Source organism: Cynocephalus volans, chromosome 10 (genome assembly GCF_027409185.1).
Source record: "Cynocephalus volans isolate mCynVol1 chromosome 10, mCynVol1.pri, whole genome shotgun sequence".
In the NCBI taxonomy this organism is placed as follows: Eukaryota; Metazoa; Chordata; class Mammalia; order Dermoptera; family Cynocephalidae; genus Cynocephalus; species Cynocephalus volans.
In genome coordinates this window covers 31063953-31085469 of record NC_084469.1, presented here as the reverse complement: position 1 = coordinate 31085469, position 21517 = coordinate 31063953, and the positions used below count along the sequence as shown (strand labels likewise).

Below are 21517 nucleotides of genomic sequence, written 5' to 3'. Positions count from 1 at the left end.
CCTGCTCAGAACCTCTCACAGTCCTCTTCCTCCTTTGGAAGTTTGGTTTTAAACAACAAAATGTTAAGCATGTAGAAAGGTAAACAAGATAACTGTAATAAACCCATACGTCCATCACTCAAATGGCAGTAATCAAGATTCTACCACACTTCCTGCATTCATTTTGCTCTCCCTTTCTTGTTTTCTTTGCCATAGTATTTTAAAGCCTTGCTACTTAAAATGTGGTCTGAGGACCAGCAGCACTGTCATAATTTAGGGGTCGCTGGAATAGAATCTTAGCCCCACTCCCTGACCTGCTGAATCAACATCTGCATTTTAACAAGATCCTCGGATGATTCATCTGCACATTGTTTCAGAAGCATTATTTTAAAGCAAATCCCAAACATCCTGTCATTTCACCCCTAAATACTTCAGTATGCATTTCTGAATAATGTGGATGTTTTCTTACATAGCTGCATGTTCTTACCACCTAACAAAAGTAACGATAATTCTTTGGTATCAACTAATACCCAGTCCATATTCATCTCCCTGACTGTCTCAAAATATCTTTTTTAACAGTTGGTTTGTCCAAACAAGGTGTACATGTTACATTTAGTTGTTATGCCTCTTTTGGTCTACAGTGCACCCCCCACCCCCATTTTTTTTGGTTTTATGTCTTCAGTTTATTGCAGAGCGTGGTCAGTTGTCTTGTAGAATATCTACATTCAGGATTTGTGAGTTTGCTTCCTGTTGGTGTGATTTGTCCTGTCCCCTAAATTTCCTAAAAACTGAAGGTCAGTGCTAATGTGTTCATTAAAGTCAGGTTTAACTTTCTGGCAAGTGTACAGTAAACAATTATGAGGATTTTGCCACACTTCCTGCATTCATTTGCTCTCCCTTTCTTGTTTTTTTTGCCAACATATATATATATTTTTTTTTTTGGTGGCCGGCCAGTATGGGGAACTGAACTCTTGACCTTGGTGTTAGAAGTCTACGCTCTAACCAGCTGAGTTAACTAGCCAGACCCTGCTAAAGTATTTTAAACCCTTGCTACTCAAAATATGGTCTGAGGACCAGTAGTATGGGCATGACTTAGGAGCTTGTTAGAAATGCAGAGTCTTGGGCCCCTGGATTCTTCCTAGGACATCATACCAAGAAGCGCATATGCCGGGGGGGCCCCGTCCTAGGGATGTTAAAACTGACTAGTGTGCTCAGTGGTGTCAGTCTAATTGTAAAGTTCTCTATCAAACTTTCATCTAGTAGTTTTATTCACTGATTGATGATCATGTCCTGAATTAATTATTGTACACAAAATAGTGTTTTTCTGATTCAATTATTTCTCCTATATTCATTAGTAATAATTCATCAACTTGGACCATTTGGTGACCCTGAAATGCCCTTCATATAGGAAAGGAAAGAAAAATACTTAATACTTTGCCTTTAATAGTCAATTTTCAGAGTAAGAGGATGGTACCCTAGTTACTTCCAGTGGTGACCAATGAAGCGTTTTGATTTGTTTTAATTTTTTCTCTTTTAAAAATATCATTATGATTATAGCACGCAGGCCAAAGGTTTGGATCCCCACACCGGTGATCCAAATGCATTCTTGTTTTATTTTAGAATAAAATAAATAAATAAATAAATAAAATCATTATGAGCTCATGAAATTTTTATGTTCAGTTTTTTTTCACACACTTGCAATTGTTATTTTTCAATGTAAACTTTTTTAAAAGTACAACATACAGAAAAATGGACAAATTCAGATCAGTGAATGTTCAAATTAAATCACACCCAAGTAGCTGGTACCCATATCAAAAAACGGAGCATTAACACCTCAGAAATACCCCCATGTCCCCTCCAGTCACTACCTAGTCCCAAGGGTAACCACTGTCCTGACTTCTAATACCATAGATTATTTTGCTCATTTTAAACTTTGCCTAAGTGGAATTATATATAGTATGTTCTGTTTTGTTCCTGGTGTCTTTCACTCAACATTGTATTCATGAGGTCCATCCACATTGTAGATTATTTTCATTGCTGTAGAGTATTCCATTGTGTGAATATACCACAATTTATTCATCTTTTCTATTGTTGATAGATATTTGGGTTGTTCCAGGTTGGGGTTAATATGAATATTGAGGCTATAAACATTCTTTTATGTATCTCTTAATGACCATATGAGCACTTTTCTGTTGGGTGTATGTCTAAGAATGGAAGTTCTGGATCATAAGTTAAGCATATGTTCAGCTTTCGTTGATACTGCCAAATGATTTTCTGAAAGGGTTGTACAAATTTACACTCCCACCAGCAGTATTTGAGAGTTCTAGATGCTCCATAACATTGTCAACACTTGGTGTTATGTGTCTTTTTAATTTTATCCATTCTGGTGGTTGTATAGTAGTGTTACATGGTGGTTTTATTTTGCCTTTCTCTGATGTCTAATGAGTACCTTCTTATGTGATTACTGGCCATTTGGGTAATCTCTTTTGTGGAAAGTCCTTTTTCTATTAGCTTACATGATTTTTTCTTATTGATTTGTAGAATTCTTTATGTATTCTGAAATGAATCTTTCATCAGTTTGTGTTGCAAACATATTCTTACTCTGTGGCTTGCTTTTTCACTCTCTTGATGTTTTTTGATAAACAGAAGTTCTTAAGTTTAGTGAAGTTCAACTTATCAATATTTCCTTTATGGTTAGTGCTTTTTGTGTCCTGTTTAAAAAATATTTGTCTGCCTTCAAGGTCCTGTGTTTTGTCTTAAAAGCTGTATTTCTTTTTTTCTCATTTAGATCTATAATCAATCTAACTTTACCTTCAGAGCTACTGTCCATCAGGAACTGATTTTTTTGTGTATGGTGTGAGAGAGGAGTTAAGAATAATTTTTTTCAATATTGATATTCAAGTGACCAGCACAATTTACCCTAAAAAGATCATTCTTTCCTCACTGTTCTTCCCTGTTACCTTTGTCATAAGTCAGGTGACCATATGTTTCTGGACTCTCTATTATATCCCTTTGGTCTGTTTGTCTATCCTTGTGCCAACGTAATTCTGTTTTAATAGCTATAATTTTATAATAAGTCTTGATAAATGATACTGTAAATCCTCTAGGTTTGTTATTCTTCAGGAGCACCTTGGCTGGTCTTGCCCTAAGCATTTTCATATAAATTTTAAAATCTGCTTGTAAACATCCCCCCCAACCAATAATTTGCTGGGGTTTTGATTTGGATTGTATTGAAGCTATAGATCAATACAGTGATAACTGACAACAACGTTGAGTCTTCCAGTCTATGAACATGATCTGTTCCTCCATTTATTTAGGTCTTCCTTAATTTCTCCAAACTTTTATAATTTTCACAGTAGAGGTTTTGTATATCTTCAGTTAGATTTATTTTTAGGCATTTGATCTTTTTAATTTCTTTTTTTAATGGTATCTTTAAAATTTTTTCATTCTTTATTTGATCATTGATGGTAAATAGAGGTACAGTGGTTCTGTGTATATCGCTTTTGTATCCAGTGACCTTGCTAAAGGAACTTTTAAATTCTAAATGTTTGCTTGTGGATCTGCTGGATTTTTCAGTCTACCCAATCATGTCATCTGCAATGACAGTTTTGTTTTTTCTTTTTTAATCTTTATACTCTATTTTTTTTCTTTTCTTACTGCTCTGACTAGGACTTACAGTAAAATGTTGAATAGAAGACATGAGAGTGACCATTCTTGTCTCATTCCTTATTTTAAGGGGAAAACTTCAATAAGTCACCATTAAGAATGATGTTTGTTTCAAAGCTATTTGTTTTGGATAAAAAAAAAAAAGAGAATGATTGCTGAAGGGTTTTTCTGTGTGTGTGTGTGGATAATCTCTATCAGATTAAAGAAATTCCCTTCTATTCCTGGCTTGCTAAGAATTTTTAATCACATATCAGTATTGGATTTTATCAAATGCCTTTTTCTGCATCTATCATAATGATCACATCATTTTTTTCCCTGTTTTTTCCCCCTGTTAATGTGATGAATAAATTGATTATTCTCTAATGTCAAACCATCCTTGCATTCCTGAAATAAATTCTAGTTGGTTGTGATATATTATTTTTTCTATATTTCCCTGGATTTGATTTGCTAGTTTTTGTTTAAGATTTTTGCATCTATGTTCAAGAGAGATATTGTCAATTTCCCTTTTATTTATTGCTCTTGTCATGTTTTGATATCAATGTTATGCTGGCCCCATAAAATGACTGGCAAATGTCCTCTCATTATTTTATTCTCTGGAACAGTTAGTGAAAGATTGGTATTATTTCTTCTTTAAATGTTTGGAAGAATTCACTATTTAAGTCATCTGGATCTAGAGTTCTTCTTAAGATTTTTTAAAAATTTTTTTAAAATTTATTTTTATTTTTTTCATGTTTGGCCGGGATGGGATCTGAACCTGTGACCTTGGTGTTACAAGGCTGTGCTCTAACCAGCTGAGCTAATCGGCCAGCTTCCTAAGGTTTTTAATAATAGATTCAATCTCTTAGTCAGATTTTATGTTTCTTCTTTTGTCAGTTTTGGTAGGTTTTCATTGCAAGGAATTTGTCCATTTCACCCAAATTGTCAGGTTTACTGGCATAAAGTTATATATATAACATCATCTCATTTTTTAAATGTCTTGGATCTATTATAATGTCCCCTTTTTCATTCATATAGGTAATTTGTATGTTCTCTCTCTTTTTTTTCTTGATCAGTACTGCTGCAAGTTTATCAGTTTTATTAATCTTTTTAAAAATGAACTGCAGCTTTGTTATTTTTCTACTGTAAGTTAGTTTTCTATGTCACTGATATATGCTCAATTCTTTATTTTTTCCTGTACTTTCTTTGAGTTTGATTTGCTATTCTTTTAGTTTCTTGAGATGGAAATGTAAATAATTAATTTTCAGCCTTCTTTTTTAACATATGCATTTTTGTAAAAAATGGAAACATTACTTCTATTGATAGTTTAGAGCCACAGTGGACAGTTTCTAAGAACAACAGAAATAAGATAGTCCTGAGACACTGGAGAGTAAAACTGCAGCAGACAAGTTAATACTCTTCACCCTCAGCTCTCTCTGCTCCAACCTCCTCATAATCCTTCTCAAGGGCAGCCATGTCCTCATGGCCTCAGAAACTCTCCTATCCCCTCCCCCATGTACCAGTGAACAAAAGCATGCTTGGCACATGTCAGGTCAGACTTTGGTCCAGGTGATCACGCCCAGTCCTCAGCGACGGCTGTGGTGTTCCTCAGCGTGCACACACTCGCTGTGCCTTGGCCAGGTCTCCACCAGGAACCACAGTGGGAGGCTGGTAATTAATGTCAACCTCAAAACCAGTGGGGCACAATCTACAAACTGGATGCTGTGCTTGGTCTTGATGGTGGTAATAGCAGTATTGACATCTTTGGGAACCACATCACCACGGTACAACAGGCAGCAAGCCATGTGTTTACCATGGCGAGGGTCACATTTCACTGTCTGGTTGGTTGGCTCAAAGCAAGCATTGGTGGTCTCTGCTACAGAAAGCTGTCCATGGTAGCCTTTCTCAGCAGGGATGACTGGGGCATGTGCAGCCAGAGGGAAGTGGATGTGGGGATAGGGCACCAGGTGGGTCTGGAATTCTGTCAGGTCAACATCCAGGGCTCCATCGAATCTGAGGGAAACTGTGATGGAGGACACAATCTGACTAATAAGGCAATTAAGGTTACTGTAGGTTGGGCACTCAATGTTGAGGTTTCTATGACAGATGTCACAGATGGCCTCATTGTGTACCATGAAAGCACAATGAGAATGCCCCAGGGTAGTGTGGGTGGTGAGATGGAGCTGTAGGGCTCAACTACAACTGTGGGAACCTGGGGGCTGGGTAAATGGAGAACTCCAGCTTGGACTTCTTGCCATAATCAACAGAGAGGTGTTCCATCAGCAAGGAGGTGAACCCAGAACCAGTTCCTCCACCAAAGCTGTGGAAAACCAAGAAGCCCTGGAGACCTGGGCACTGGTCAGCCAGCTTGCGAATTCTGTGCAAGATGAGGTCAATGATCTCCTCACCAATGGTGTAGTGCCCGTGGGCATAGGTACGGGCAGCATCATCCTTGCCTGTGATGAGCTGCTCAGGGTGGAAGAGCTGGCGGTAGGTGCCAGTGTGAACTTCTGCAATGACCGTGGGTTCCAGGTCTACAAACACTGCCCTGGGCACATGCTTGCCAGTGCCCATCTTGCTGAAGAAGGTGTAGAAGGAGTCATCTCCTCCCCCAATGTCTTGTCACTTGGCATCTGGCTGGATGACATGTTCCAGGCAGTAGAGCTCCCAGCAGGTATTGCTCTGGATGCCAACCTGGCCATTGTGGATGGAGATGCACTCATGCATGATGGGGACTTGTAGGGCTTCATGGCGCTAGAGGAGGTGGGGGAACGGTGACAAGAATCTTCCACTGACAGACTACCGAGGAATCTGGGGGAGAAGTAGAACATATGCATTTAAAGCTGTGCATTTCCTCTAAGCGCTGCATTAACTGTAGCCGACAAGTTTTGATCTGTCATATCTTTATTCTCATTCAATTCAAAATATTTTAGAATTGCCATTGTGATTTCTTTGAGCCTGGGTTATTTAGAAGTACATTCCTTAGTTTCAAAGAAGTTCATATTTTTCTAGTTTTCTTTTTGCTATTGACTTTAATTCCACTATAGTCACAGAACATATTTTGAATTATTTTAGTCCATTGATATTTATTGAGGCTTGCTTTGCAACCCAGCATATGTTCAATTTTGGCAAATGTTTCATGTGTACTTGAAAAAAATGATTTTTTTACCACTGTTGGTTATGGTGTTCTGTTTGTCCATTTAGGTTAAGCTTGCTAATTGCAGTGTTCAGATCTTCTGTATACTTACTGATTTTTTTGGTTTTTGTCTGCCTTTATAGCTAATATGAAAGTGTTAAGATCTTCCACTTTGGTTGTGGTGTTTTGTATTTTTCCTTGTAATTCAGCCAATTATTGCTTTAAATTTTTTTTTGGAAGTGATGTTATAGGGTATAAACCAATTTAAAATTGTTATATCTTCCTAATAAATGAAGAACAACATATTTGTGTGTATATTTTCTTCTCTTTGTTATACAAAAGATAGCATAGTTTATAAAGCTGTCCTTAGCATAATGATTTTTATTTGTTCCTGAAATCTCTACTGCTAATTTAAAAGCCATTAATTGGAAAAAATATGTATTAGTCAGTTTTCTGTTGCTTATAACAGAATACCTCAAACTGGGTAATTTATAAAGAAATAATTTCTTTCAGCTTTGGAGGCTGGGAAGTCCAAGGTCCAGGGAGCACATCTGGTGAGGGCCTTCTTCTTGCTGGGGATTCTCTGTAGAGTCCTGTGGTGATGCAGGGCGTCACATAACAAGCGCTGAGTGAGAGTGTGCCACCATGCTCAATTGCTGTCATTATAAAGCTCCCAGTCAACTCCCTGATAACCTATTAAACCATTAATAGGTTAATATTCATGGTGGCATAGTCCTCACAATGCAATCACCTCTTAAAGGCTCCACCTTTCAAATACCATACTCAGATTTCCACCCTCTTAACACTGTTACAATGGGGATCAAGCTCCAACATGAGCTTGGGGGGGACATTCAAACCACAGCAAACTATTTCCATCAATTTCAATAGAAAAATTATAATGTGTTTCCTCCAACCTGAGATGACCAAACAACTTTTACTCATAGGAAAGTATATTAATTCACCAATAAAACAAGTTTATATAAATACAAATAATAATTTGAATATAAAAATACAGTTTGCATATGTAATTTATTACAATGAAAGTTTATTGTCCTCATGAAAGGAGGAAGACAAGACTTGATGGTGGTGGAGGATGAGTGGGAGGGAGTCATTATTGAGAAGGTACATTTTTCTTTCTACACTGTTTCTTCACTATTTTTTTAATTTTGGGGGGACTCATAGCTATCTTGCACTTAAACAGCCTTTAAAAATAAAGTTATAAAGCAGAAAAATTCCTTGAGGACAAAATAAGTACTATACTTGAAAGCACTTCAAACCTATGGGAAGACGCTCCCTGGTGGTCTAGTGGTTAGGATTCGGCACTCTCTCTCTCTTTCAAAACCCATGGGAATAGCTTGTGCACTCAGCAGACAGCAAAATGGTAGAAGATGCAGAATGAAGCACTTTGGGTTTATCCAAACATGACCTGCAATACAGACTTGCTCCATATGATATTGTTGAACTAGCAACAGTTATTTGAAGTAAATTGGTGAGTGTGTCTTTGCCTGAAAGTGTGATGTCAGAATCTCATTCCTTATGTAGAGATTATACCATAAAAAAGGAGTGTTGTTCAAGAAGTGGTACAACTTTTCAAGAGCTGTTATGCAAAAAGTTGTTAATTGAATAGTAATTACACAGGTAAGTCTGTAAACTGAACTTCATTTTGCTTTTTTCTCCGTGTAAATATAAGTAAAAAAAAAATTAAAGAAAATATATGTCAGAGTTTTAAGCAGTGGTGTAGCATTGTTAGACCATACTTTTAAAATATCTTTCTGGCACCTGGTATGGAGAGGATGTATCCAGAGGGACCAGTCTTGAAAGAGAAAAGCCAAAAGACTAACGTCCAAGCAACAGATGATGTTAATGGGGCAGAACGAGTCCCGACAGAGACCCAAATGCATATGAGGATTCTGAATATGATAAAGGTGGTGTTTCAAATCTATGGGGATAAGATGAAATATTCAAGAAATAATGTTGAGACAATTTCACTTGGGGGGAAAAAGTAAAATTGGATCCCTATTTCACTCCATACTTAAAAATGAAGTCCAGATGGACCAAAGATTTAAGCATAAGTAGTAAAACAAGAAAAATATGTATTGAAGAAAAGTGAGTGAATTAAAAAATATAATCTCTGAATGGGAAAGCATAACACAAAACTCAAAAGTGATAAAGGAAAAACAATTTGACTATGTAAAAAATGTAGATGTGAGAAAAATACCCTATGCAAGTCAAACGACAGCTGTGTTAAGAAACAATATCTGTAACATATTGCCAATTTCTCTTGGATAGAAAAAAGCTCTTACAAATGAATAAGAAAATAATAAATACCTGTTTACAAAAATAGATAATGTGCATAAATAGGCAGTAAACTAACTTATAAAAAGAAACTTGACCTTCCTTACTCATAATTAAAAAATAGTTTTATAACAAGATGATGAGATACTCTTTTCTGTTTTTTTTGGGGGGGGGAGGTGGGGGCGACTGGCCAGTATGGGGAACCCAAACCCTTAACCTTGGTGTTACAAGGCTGCACTCTAATCAACTGAGCTAACTGGCCAGCCCTGATGGGATACTTTTAAAACAGAATGAAAAGATTTGCAAGAATGAAAAGGTCTACACACTTTTTAAATTCAGGTGACATTGTGGAGAAATAAACCTTCTCCATTCAGTTGTTGGAGTATGAATTGGTACAACCTCTTTGGGGGGTAATCTGCCAATATCAATTTTCCCCAAAACATTTTTAATGAAAAATTTCAAATATACAGAGAAGTTGAAAAATTGTTCAGTGGAAAACCACATACCACACTTAGATTTTACAATTTTCAACATTTTTTTGTATTGCTATATCACATCTATCTATAAGCTATCTTATATTTTGATGCATTTCAAAGTAAACTGCAGACATCAGTATACTTCATCCCTAAACATTTCAGCATACATATCAACTAGAGTTCAACATTTGTTTGTGGTTCTTTTTTTAGGTAAAATTTACCTATAGTAAAACGGACAAATTCTAAGTGGACCTTCAGTATATTTTGACAAATGCACACACCTTTGTAATTCAAACTCCTATCAAGATATAGGATATTTTATGAATCCATGAGTCAAAAAAAGAAAAATAAGATATTTTCATCACCCCCAAATGTTCCTTCTTGTCCCCTCTCAGTTAATTCTCATCCCCCAGGTAATTTTTTTTTTTTTTTTTTTTTTTTACTGTGGATTAGTTTTGCTGGATCTAGAACATCATATAAATGGAATTCTGTGATAGAGACTCTTTGATGTAAGCCTTCTTTCACTCAGCATAGTGATTTTTGAGATTCACCACGTTGCTGTGTGTATCAGGTGTTCATTCCTTTACCCTCCTGAGTAGTATTCTGTATGAATCCACCACAGTTAGTTTATCCATTCTTCTGTTGATGGACATTTGGGTTGTTTCCAGGTTGCAGCTGCTATGAAAAAAGCTGCTATAAAATGTTTATGTGCAGGTATTTTTTAATGTTTTATTTTAACATTACTTGTATATATTTGTGGGGTACAGTGTGTTGTTTCAATACATGCATGTACTGCACAAGGATTCACTTAGGGTAGAGAGCACAGCTTTGTACCCCTTAGTCCACCACGGCTCCTCCTCCTACCCCCTCTCCTCTCCTGGCCTCTGGTAACCATCCGATGCTTTTTTTTTTTTTTTAGATTCCACATATGAGTGAGATCATGTTGTATTTGTCTTTCTGTGCCTGACTTACTTCACTTAACTTGATGGTTTCTAGTTCCACCCATGTTGGTGCAAATGATGGGAAATTATTTTTATAGCGGAATAGTATTCCATTGTATATATATATACCACAGTATTTTTATCCATCGATGGGCATTTAGGTTGATTCCATCTCTCGGCTGTGGTAAATAGTGTTTGTGTGCAGGTATTTTTGATGACCTATCTTTTCTCTTGGGTCACTTAAGGGGGTATGCAGATTGAATGCACACAGACCAGACACTCTTCCTGGGGGGTCTATTTTAACTTGGGTACAGGACTCAGTGATGAGTATGTGCCATGTGACAGGTGCAGATAGTGCACAGTAGGAGGTGTGAGGGGTGGGGTGTGCTTCTTCAGGGAGAGTCAGGGAAGGCCTTGGGGTGGGTGGGGGCGCTCTGGTGCTGGCACAGCTTGGCTCAGTGGAAGGATCAGAGGCTCTGGGTCAGATACACCTGCATCCAGCCCTACTCCCATGGAAAAAGAGACCCTTGGGGAGTTCCATTTTTCTCATTTGTAAAATAGAGATAATCCCACAGGATTTGATGGAATAATGGGAGTAAAGGCCCAGCTACAGCCTCAAAATGTGCCTCTTTCATCAAATGTTCCTCTTTTCCGCACAGGCCTGGCCCCTCTGGCTGCCTTCAACTTGGATGTAGCCCGGCCCTGTGTCACGCCCGAGGGAGGCAAGCCTTTCGTGCTCAGCTCCCTTCTGCACCAGGACCCCAGCACCAACCAGACCTGGTGAGTGGGGCCCGCGGGCAGGAGGGCTGAGGGTTGAGGGGGCCCCAGAGAAGGCCTCAGTACCATAGACTGGAGAGGAACTCCTTTCTCTTGCAGAAGGAAAGGCAGGAGAAAGAGAGAAGGCCTGAGAGAGGCTGCCAGCCAGTCTGTAGGGTCCCCAGAGCCCCGGTCCCTCACCTTACCAGGGCTTGTCCCTGCTCTACTGCCTGGGGGGAGGGGGATTTAAAAACTATCTTAAAATGAAGTTTATTAAGGCTTTTTTGTCTCTTACAAAAGTAACACATGGTCCTTATAGAAAATTTGGAAACAAAAAAATAACAGAAACAATTGAAAATAAGAGGCAGAGTAGTGGCTGAGAAGCAGGCTGTGGTTCCTAGAGCTGAGGTTCAGTGACATCTTCACTGCGTTTGCTGTGCACCCTTAGCAAGGCGCTCAGCCCTGAGCCTCAGTTTCTTCTCTCTACAACAGAGGTGGTGATTTTCCTACCTCGTGGGGTGGTGGCAAAGGGTGTTTGAGATGATGCACTTAAAGGGCTAAGCACAGTTTCTGGCCAAATTAAGGCTCAATAAATATTACCTTGTATTTTAAAAATATCATTTGTATCCACCATTAGATAAACAAAAAATGTAAAACCCGACAACACTGTGCTGGTAAGGATGTGGTGAAACAGGGACGTGTGGGAGTGTAAATTGGTATTGCCACCTTGGAGAGCAAGTTTGCCATTTCTCGTAAAGTTGAGGATGCACGTGGCCTTTGACTCGGCAGTTCCATTTCAAATGCCAACCCTAGAGAAATTATCTGGCACATGTAAAAATGTTTATCGTCATATTGCTTGGCATAGTGAATGACTGGAAATATTCATCATGAGGAAAATGGGAAAAAGAAGATGTGAATCCTTCCGTGCAATTCTAAAAGCAGGTCAGATGAATGAAACTAGTGCGATGGTCATTAACCTGTGTCTATCTAGAAATATATTGTGCGATGAAAAAGGCAAGTTGTAGAATTATATACAATGGTCATTCATTCAAATCTTTGCACCTACTATGTGCTAGGCCCTGGGACTGTAGCAGTGAGCAAAGCAAAAGTCCCTAGGCTCAGGGAGCTTACGGTTGGCCAGTGGAGGTAGACAAGAAGCAGACGAGGGAAATATATATTCTATTAGATGGTGGTGATGCTGGTGTGCTGATGTAGGAGCACGTCTTTAGTTTTAGGAGAAGCTCTGGAGTGGAATCACGAGATCTGAGGCTTATTTCAATTTCTCCTGTTGTTACCAAAATGACTTTTAGAGCTGTGTTTTTTTAGAGCTGGGATCTGGTCAGAGTTCATGTATTGAATATCATTATGTCTCTTTAGTTTCTCCACACCCCCCTTTTTTCCTGATGGTCATAGGGCTTTTTCTGCACTTGCTCTACCACTGAACCAGGCTCAGGCTTAGCCCCAGGCTGGTTCCCTCCCCACCCCACCCCACCCCCACTGCTTTGCTTCTGGTCGGCAGTCAAGGGTTGCCTTTATACCCAACACACTTGAGCAAGTGAGCCCAGGGTCCAGACAGGCTTTGGGGTGGAGCCAAGTGAGGCAGTCTGACTGGGCAGGGCATGAGCTCTGCTTGGTGGAAGACGGGTGGGCAGTGGTGGCTCCTGAGGCAGCCTTGTAGGCCCTGGGATTTCAGCCATGACCCCGCCAGCCAAGCAGGCTCACATCCTGTGACATTATTGTGAAATATACATTGGTCTCCATCCCTGGCATATAACTCCTAAAATCCTTGGACTCACCAAAGTGATAAATGTCTTTTCCTATGCTAATGAGTTGAATGATAGCTGGCAGCCCTAGGTAGCTTCAGGATGGGGGCTGGTCACCAGAAAGACCAAGGCAGGATGAGAGGATTGGAACTCTCAGTCTCAGCCCTCAACCTTGGGAAGCGGAGAAGGGTTAAAGGTTAAGCTGATCACTAATGGCCAGTGATTTAATCAATCATGCCCATGTAATGAAGACTATAAAAATCCAAAAGGACAGGGTTTGGAGAGCTTCGGAATAGTGAACACGTGGAGGTCCCTGGAGGATGGTGCCTCAGGGAGAGCAGAGAACCTCTGGGCCCCTTCCCTCAAACCTTGCCCTATGCATCTCATTTTTGTAATATCCTTTATAATAAACCGGTAAATGTATGTAAGTGTTTCCCTGAGTTCTGTGAGCCACTCTAGCAAATTCATTGAACCCAGGAGGGGATGTGGGAATCCATTTTATAGCTGGTCAGTCAGAAGCACATGTAAAACAACCTAGGGCTTGCTATTGGCATCACAAGTTGGGGGACAGTCTTGTGGGACTGAGACCTCAACCTGTGGAATCTGATGCTACCTCTGGAATTGAATTGGAGGACACCCAGCTGGTGTCCACTGCTGAAGGACTACTTGCTTGGTGTGTGGGAAACCCTCCCCCTGATACATCTGAGGTCACAGAAGTATTTTGTGTTGCGGAAGAATAGGAGACCTCCTTCTGGACCCCATCTTCCTATCTGTACCATGAAGTCTGGTGACCATTAGGTTAAGTGGTAAGGGCAGGGCCAATTCATTCATTCATTTGTTTATTCATTCAGCAGGTATTTATGGAGCATCTACTCAGTGCCAGGCTATGGTTGGGGGGTATGATAGTGAAGGAGACACAGTCACCACCCTCATCAAGTCAGACAATGACAGGAGTGATGACGGCTGTGTTGGGGGACGTCCAGAGCACCTGGGGTGCATCAAGACAGCTGTGTTCTTCAGCATGTACACTAGGATGTGGGAAATGGGTAGGAATTAAGTGTGAGAAGAGATGGGAAAGAAGTCCAGGCAGAGAGAACAGTGTGGTCAAAAGCCTGGAAGTTAGCCTGAGCAAGGTCAAGGAGCTGAGAAAATGTCTCATGGCTGAAGCTGAGAGTGATGAAAATAAGGTGGGGGAGGTGGACAGTGCCTTGTCACCCTGGTACTGAGGGTTCGGAGGATCCAGAAGGGTTTGAAGCAGGGAGTGGTGGTAAGGAGGTTGGCAGGGAGTTTTTGGCTGCAGGAAGATGAATTAAAGGTCAATGTTTATTGTGTTTTGTTTGGATAAAATTTTACTGACATATGCCACACAGAAAAATGCACACGTCATGAGTGTGCAGCTCAGTGAATGTTCACAAAGTGAACCACCCGTGTAAGCAGCATCCAGATGAAGAGAACTCAGTCAGTTTTGCGTGTTTTGAACTTAATATAAACGAGGCACACAGTATGTGCTCTGATATGCCAGGCCCCTCTCACTCAGCATAAGGCCTATCAGTTTCATCTGTGGTGCTGCCTGAGGCAATAGTGCTCACTCTCCTCCCTAGAGTTTTCCATCATGTGAGCAGTACTGATGATGGGCATTTGGGTGGTTTCCTTGGGCTATTATGTTTCTTTTGGGGGGGGGGGGCAACTGGCTGGTATGGGGATCCGAACTGGTGACCTTGGTGTGGTGTTATAATACCGCACTCTAACTGAGGGAGCTCACCGGCCAGCCCCTTCGGACTATTATGAATAGACTGCTGTGTACTTTCTTTTGATGAATGGGTGTACTTAATTTTTATTGGACACGTGTTCAGCAGTGGAATTGCTGGGCTGTGTTATGTGTTGATTCAGCATTCAGTTTTCTAAACTGTTCACAGTTCATGAGCAGGTTTCAGTCCTAGTGATTTGTGACCATTTCCTGCCCAGTGCCCTTGCACCAATACCCCAGTGGGACCCTCCACAGCTCCAGGCCCTGTAAACTTTAAGTTCTTCTCTGTCAGAAGCCCAAAGGCCCAGGTGCATGAGGGGAGTTTGAAGCCCCTGGTGCAGAGGGCTCTGAGCTCACCAAGGGGTGGAGGGAGGGCCCAGCTGGGCTCACGAAAACCTCCCTGAACACCTGCTGAAGCAGAGAGGGTGCTCATGGGTTTGAACGTGCTGGGGAGGAGGATGTGGTGGGAGGCACTTATGGGTTCTCGCTGCGGATGATGGAGCCTGAGACCACGCACGGGGCAGGAAATGCACTGGCTGGCCGACCTGGGCCACAGAAAGAGGAACGGGCTGGGCGGGCTGGGCTCCTGTGCAAGGATGATGTGTCCCTCTCATTACCTCACACTTTCTCTTTAAAATATAACAAACCAGGGCTGGCAGCATCCTGGGCTTTGGCTGCTGCAGGGGGCGTGGAATGGGACATAAAACAGGCCTTCCTCCTGGGAGACATGGGAATACACCCTGAGAACAGGGATAGGTTAGAGCTGGATGAAGGCAGGAGATGGAAAGGGGTGCCAAGGCCCCTGGGGCTGTCAGTTGGTGGCTGGTCCTTTATCAGAGCTGGTCAGTCAGTGCTTGGTTGGTTTGTTAGTCACTCAGTCAGCAAACCTGGAGACTACCGGCTGAGCAGGATAAAAAGGGTGGGGAGCAGAGGTAGCTCAGACTGGGCCCGGGGCCATGGAACTGTGTGACTGTGATGTGAGTGGCAATCCTGGGGATCTGCAGTGTGTGGCCTGCACAGCTGTACATGGTGGTCTCTTGGGAACTCATAGTCTACTTGGGAACAAAGGCTGGGGATGGGGGTGGGGTTCCAATAGTCAGGGCTACCTAGAGGGCCTGGAGGGGATCAAGTTGCTCTTCCTTTGGGAAGGCTTCCTGAGGAGCTGGTGTTTGGGGTGATTGTTCTACAGGAGAGGAAGGTGAAGGACATTGCAAGCAGAGGAAACAGCTTGGGCAAAGGCCTGAAGAGAAGGGAGAGCAGAGGCTGTTACAGGCCTACACCTGCCCCACCAAAATGGGGTAAGGGTGGAGAGCCCAGTTCTGAGCCTACCCTTCATGGGGAGCAGGGAACAAAGTGCTGGGCCAGGGGCTGAGGATATCAGGCTGGGGAGGGGTCTGGGGACAGAGGTGGGGTTGCTGAGGAGGTGACCTAATTTGGGGGCTCAGCTGCAGAGCCCACACGGAGCAGCAGTGCTCAGCTCCACTTGGCCCTCTGCCCCTCCGCCTGCCCCAGATCAGCCCCCTCAGCTGTTTCCTGGGCTGCTGTTCAATAGTCATTCAGCACATACTTACTGGGCCTCTGCTCTGTGCCAGGCCCTGGGAATAACATGGTGAATAAGATAGACAAGATCTTTGGGGATCTTACTGCCTAGTAGGGGATAGAGAAAAGAAGGTAAACAAGTAAACAAGGTCCTATCAGATGGCGACAAGTTCTGAGGAGGACATAAAACAGGGTGATGGGAACCAGAGTGACAGGGTTGCGAGGCAGGGCTGGTTGGAGAAAGCACTTATGAGGAGGGGAGAGGGATGTGAGGCAGAGGAATGAGAATAAAAGCCAACCCTGGGGAGAGTGGGAGGCAAGTGTTCCAGGCAGAGGGAATGGCAGGAAGGAGGCCTGAGGCAGGAAAGTACTTGGGGCCAGGGCCGTCTAGAAACTGAGGCCAGGCCAGTGTGGAGCTGGAGCCTGTGAGCAAAGGAGAGTGCCGGGCTGTGTTCCTTCTGGAAACTCTAGGCGAGAATCTGTTTTCTTACCTTTTTCAGCTTCTAGAGGATACCTGCATTCCTTGACTCATGGCCCCTTTCTCCAACTTTAAAACTTGTAGCAAAGAAAAAAAAAAAAAAGAAGAAAGAAAGAAAGAAAAGAAAAAAAAATTTAGAAAAATACAGCCTGTAGCATAGCATCTTCAAATCTTTCTCTGAAGGTCAAGGGTTTGGATCCCCAAACCAACCAGCCACACACACGCGCGCGCGCATACACACACACACACACACACACGATCCTTAATTTAATTACACCTATAAAGTCCCTTTTACCATAAAAGGTAACATATTCACAGGTTCTGGGGATTAGGACATGGACATCTCTGGGGGGCCATTATTCTGTGTATGACAGCCACGCTGGTGTCTGGTGGAGGGATGCTAGGGCTGCAGATGTAAAGGTGGGAATGTCAGCATTTAAAGGGATATTGAAGCCACAGGATTGGAAGGGATCGCTGGGGAGAGTGTACTGGCAAGGAAAGCAAGGACCAAGCCCCAGGACTCTGGTGACATTTAGAGGTGAGATAGCACAGGAGCCAGCAAAGGAGTCTGAGAAGGAGTAATAGAGAGTAGGGGGGAATCAGGAAGAAAGTGTTTCGAGGAGGGTGTGGTCACTTGTGTCCAGGGCTGCTGAGAGGTTGAGGAAGGTGAGGGCACAAAAGGGCCCGTTGGATTTGGCAACGTGGGGACCACTGGTAACCTTGACAAGAGCTATATCAGATAGTGGGAGTCAGCTTGGGGTGCGTTCAGCTTGGGGACAGGGGGCATCCACTCACAGGTGTAGACTTTATAATTCTGTGACTATGCAGATATGTGCATTTATTTCATAATTTTAAAAAAATGTAGTGATAGGAGTTGAGGAAATGGAGACAGTACTTCATTTCTGTCCCCATCGTGTGCTCTCTAGTTGGTTCCCCAACCCACTGTAGCCACACCATGACCTTTTGAAAGTATAGACTACTCATGTGCTTCTGCTTAACAAAGTCCTCCATGGCTTCCTTCTGCCTTCAGCATAAAGACTTTGGTTCACGGGGTCCCTTCCCCACCAGCCCCGACTCTCACCGCCCGGGATGAGGAGCTCACTCTCTGTCTCTGGGCAGCTCGGTCCTCACTGGGCAGCTTGGAAAGTGAGAATGTTTCTGCTGACACTAGACTCTGCTGTCTCCCTGGGCAGGGCTTGGGGTTGGGGCAAGAAGTTTGCAATCAGGAATTGCATCTCCAGAGGCTGCCTTAGTCAAGCTACATCCACCCCCAGACCTCAGTTCTGACCCATAGAGCAGGGGCACCAGTGTGCTCTTCTCAGGAAGGGCCATCACTGAGGCAAGGTGGGGCAGGCCCCCTGGGCAGCCACCAGGAAGCCAGCACTGCCCCAGTGGAACCAACTATGCTGCTGGTGGCTTCCTGGTTCCCCACCCCCACCCCCACAAGAGAGCCGAATCTTTATTTACCACCAGTATCACCCCCATCTCTGTCAGGGTGGGCGGCAGGCAGAGAGGGGTGGCATTTAACCATTTCCTGCCTGGAGCTGTGCAGAAGTAGAGACTGAGCAAATGCCTTCCCAGTCATGCAGAGTCTATGGTACTGGGCTAGGAGTCTGGCTGCCTTTCCCTAGTCTGGGACTTCTCTATAGCCTGCCAGACAGGGAGTGTGTGAGCTGGTGGGCCTAGAATGGGAAGCCTGTACCTGGGCAGGCAGGGGGCAAAGGAAGTCATCAGCCACCTCAGCTTGGCTGTCCGTCTTCCCACTCAGGCTCCTGATTACCAGCCCTAGAACCAGTAGGACATCAGGACCCCTGCATCGATGTTCCTGCACCCAGGGTGAAATCCTTTGCCAACCAGTAGGTAAGTCAGCCCCAACTCCAGGGAATGCTCTCCAGAACTCCCTTTCTAGGAATCCCACTTATCCCAGCCCAAACCATTCCAACTCCATCCCCACTGAATCCAGCCCATCCATCCCTAGACTCCAAAACCATCCACAGCAAGACTTCTATCCCAATGCCCAATCCCATGCCAACCCAATCCTAATCACCAGCCACCTTTCCTGATGCAATCCTGACAACAGAATTGACACCTGAAATGTCTTGAGTGCTCACCACGTGCCTGGCACTCTGCTGAGTGCTTCATTCATGTTTAATCCTCCAAACCACGCCATTTACAGGAGAGAAAGCTATGGTCCAGAGAAGTTAGGTTCTTTGGTTGCCAGTATGATTAAGGTCACACCTCTAGGGTCAGTGGCACTACAGATGCAAACCCTACTCTGGCTGATCCCAAACCTTAACCTATCCCAACACAACTCATCATACCTCAGTGGAATTCAACCCTACCTGTCCCAGTCTGTGGCTTTCCTAGTGTCTAGTATGGAGCCTGGCATATATTAGGCACTCAATCAGTAAATACCATTTGAGTGGATAAATGAGCAAACGAATGAACCTGATTCACTCATTAACCAAACTCTACCCATCCCACCCAATCTGACTCAAGTCACGCACTGACTGACAATCACTCAGCTGTATAAGTGCAGTCCTTGTCTCTGAGAGAGCACTGAGTTGAGCAGACTCAGTCTGCCCAGATAAGTACACACTCCAGGAGGGGAGTTAGGTGATTCTGTGACTCAAAAGTAGGGCAGGATCCTGAGGCTCACAGTGGGGAGGAAGAAGGGGCTACCACCTCTGCCCCTGGGGCTGTGGGGCTGTAAGACTCCCCAGTGACGAATCTTTGAGGCTGGAGGGTTTATCAGTCCATATAGGCAGTCCCGCAGCATCTTGCACACTTCCCTGGTGCCGCCAAGCCCCCAGGCAGTGCTTCTCTACCTGCCTGTCTCACCAGGCTGGGAACTCCTTGAGGAAAAGTACCAGGTCTCGTGATTTCTGGATTTCCATCACCATCTGTCACAAGGCTGGGCACAGAGCAGATGTTAAGGGGTGTTTGTTGAATGAGTCAGTGAGTAAACCTGGGGATAGGCACTTTGCCCTGGGTGTGTCCAGGCCTGTCCTTGAAGGTCCCGCACTCTGGCTTCTGGAGGCTGGTCTGAGTGGCCAAGTTTCTCATGGGGATCTGAACAAGGTGGACTTGTGCTCTCTGACCTTGGCTCTAGGCTTGCCTCCCAGTGCCCCTCCCTCCTTACCTGGGTTTACCTGTTTCAGAGCATGCCCCTTTCCCAAAGAGGAAGCACCGGGGAGTGACAGTTGTCCGGAGCCACCAGGGTGTTTTGGTGAGTGTGCATGGGTGGAGGGATGGAGGGCCTCTGGGAACTGGTGGTTGACCCTGGTGTTGATACCAATTCTGACTGGCGTGTATTCCCAGGGCTCAGCCCAGCTGTCTCCCTTGTGCCAGTGCCAGGCAGAGTACTGCTCTGACCATCTATGCTGATGCCAGGGCTAACCTGGGTATTCCACGTGACCCAGCACATCCACCCAGGTGCTAACCCCACCACTGACTCCTCCCCTGGTGAGGGGTGAGCTAGCTGTTCCTGTGTCCCTGTCTGATTGAACCAGAGTTCTGGGATGGGAGTGATAGTGTGGGTGTGGCTAAGGACATGGGGGTGACCCAGCCTTTCCCCTCCCTTTCTTCCCCTCTCCCTAGATATGCATTCAAGTGCTGAACCGGCAGCCCCACAGCCTCAGCTCAGAACTCACAGGCACCTGCAGCCTACTGGCCCCTGACCTCCGTCCCCAGGCCCAGGCCTACTTCTCTGACCTTGGTAAGGATTGGATACTCACTGGCCATGGACAGCTCTAAAGAGATCCCCTTGGGTTTCCTAGGAGAGGCACCAGCCCACCACAGATGCAGAAGGACACAGAAGCCCAGAGTAGGGCAAGGCAGGCCCAAGGACCTGCAGGAAAGGCATCAGGGAAGAACTACATGTGAGCTTGTCTGAGGTGAATGTGGGGGCTTTCTGACTCTGAGCTCTTCCATGTGTATTTTTAAAAGAAAGTCTCCTGGATCCAGACTCACACGTGGATGCTGGAGACTGCTACAGGAACAAAAAAAGCAGCACAGGAGAGGACAAGAACACAGCCAGGCAGCGCCGGGATCTGGAGGTGGAAGAGGATGAAGAGGAGGAGGAGGAGGATGCTGGTGAGAAGAGGCAGATCTGGGGTGCTCACAGAGGCTGTTACAGTTGACTCCTAGGCTGGCAGCCTCCAGGGATGAGGGAGATGGTGAGCCATGGCTGGATTCTACAAGCCTAGCCAGTCCCAGAACTGCCCCTTCATCTCACTGATGGGGAAACTGAGGTCCAGAGAAAGGGAGTGATAATAGTGACTCACACATGAATCAGAGCCAGAGCAGGTTCTAGCTTTCCCTTTGCCTCTGAGACAAAAGCTTTACAGGATCTTCCCCGACTTCTTCCCTGAGCTAAGCCCTCAGGGCTTGAATGGGGGCAGGTGCCCTACAGGGCAGGGCATGCTGTCCTCACTCTTGCCCCAAATGCAACACCCACTCCTGACCTGCTCATTGTCTTGGCTAGGCACTGAGATTGCCATCATCCTGGATGGCTCAGGAAGCATCGATCCCCCTGACTTCCAGAGAGCAAAAGACTTCATCTCCAACATGATGAGGAGCATCTATGAGAAATGTTTTGAGGTGGGCTTCCCTAAGAGCTGGTCTCTCATAGGCTATCACTTACCTTTTGCAGATACACAACAACAACCTCAAATAAACTAACTCAAAACAACTACTATTTCATCTGCTCACGATTCTGTGGGGCAGATATTTGGGCTGGGCTCAGCTGGGTAGTTCTTCTGTT

The 21517-nt window shown here is 44.0% G+C and overlaps 1 protein-coding gene and 1 pseudogene across 1 annotated transcript in view; one reads left to right on the top strand and one right to left on the bottom strand.

Moving 5' to 3' along the window:
* Nucleotides 1-4891: 4891 nt before the first annotated feature.
* Nucleotides 4892-20008, bottom strand: LOC134387856 (tubulin alpha-1B chain-like; annotated as a pseudogene).
* The window catches only part of ITGAE (integrin subunit alpha E), a 48134-nt gene continuing 32986 nt past the window's right edge, over nucleotides 6370-21517 (top strand). The window contains exons 1-8 of the mRNA XM_063109823.1: nucleotides 6370-6395; nucleotides 10074-10099; nucleotides 11129-11249; nucleotides 18521-18612; nucleotides 19914-19981; nucleotides 20353-20470; nucleotides 20701-20868; nucleotides 21239-21354. Coding sequence (XP_062965893.1) covers nucleotides 6370-6395; nucleotides 10074-10099; nucleotides 11129-11249; nucleotides 18521-18612; nucleotides 19914-19981; nucleotides 20353-20470; nucleotides 20701-20868; nucleotides 21239-21354 — 735 coding nt within the window. The remainder of the gene's footprint in view (nucleotides 6396-10073; nucleotides 10100-11128; nucleotides 11250-18520; nucleotides 18613-19913; nucleotides 19982-20352; nucleotides 20471-20700; nucleotides 20869-21238; nucleotides 21355-21517) is intronic.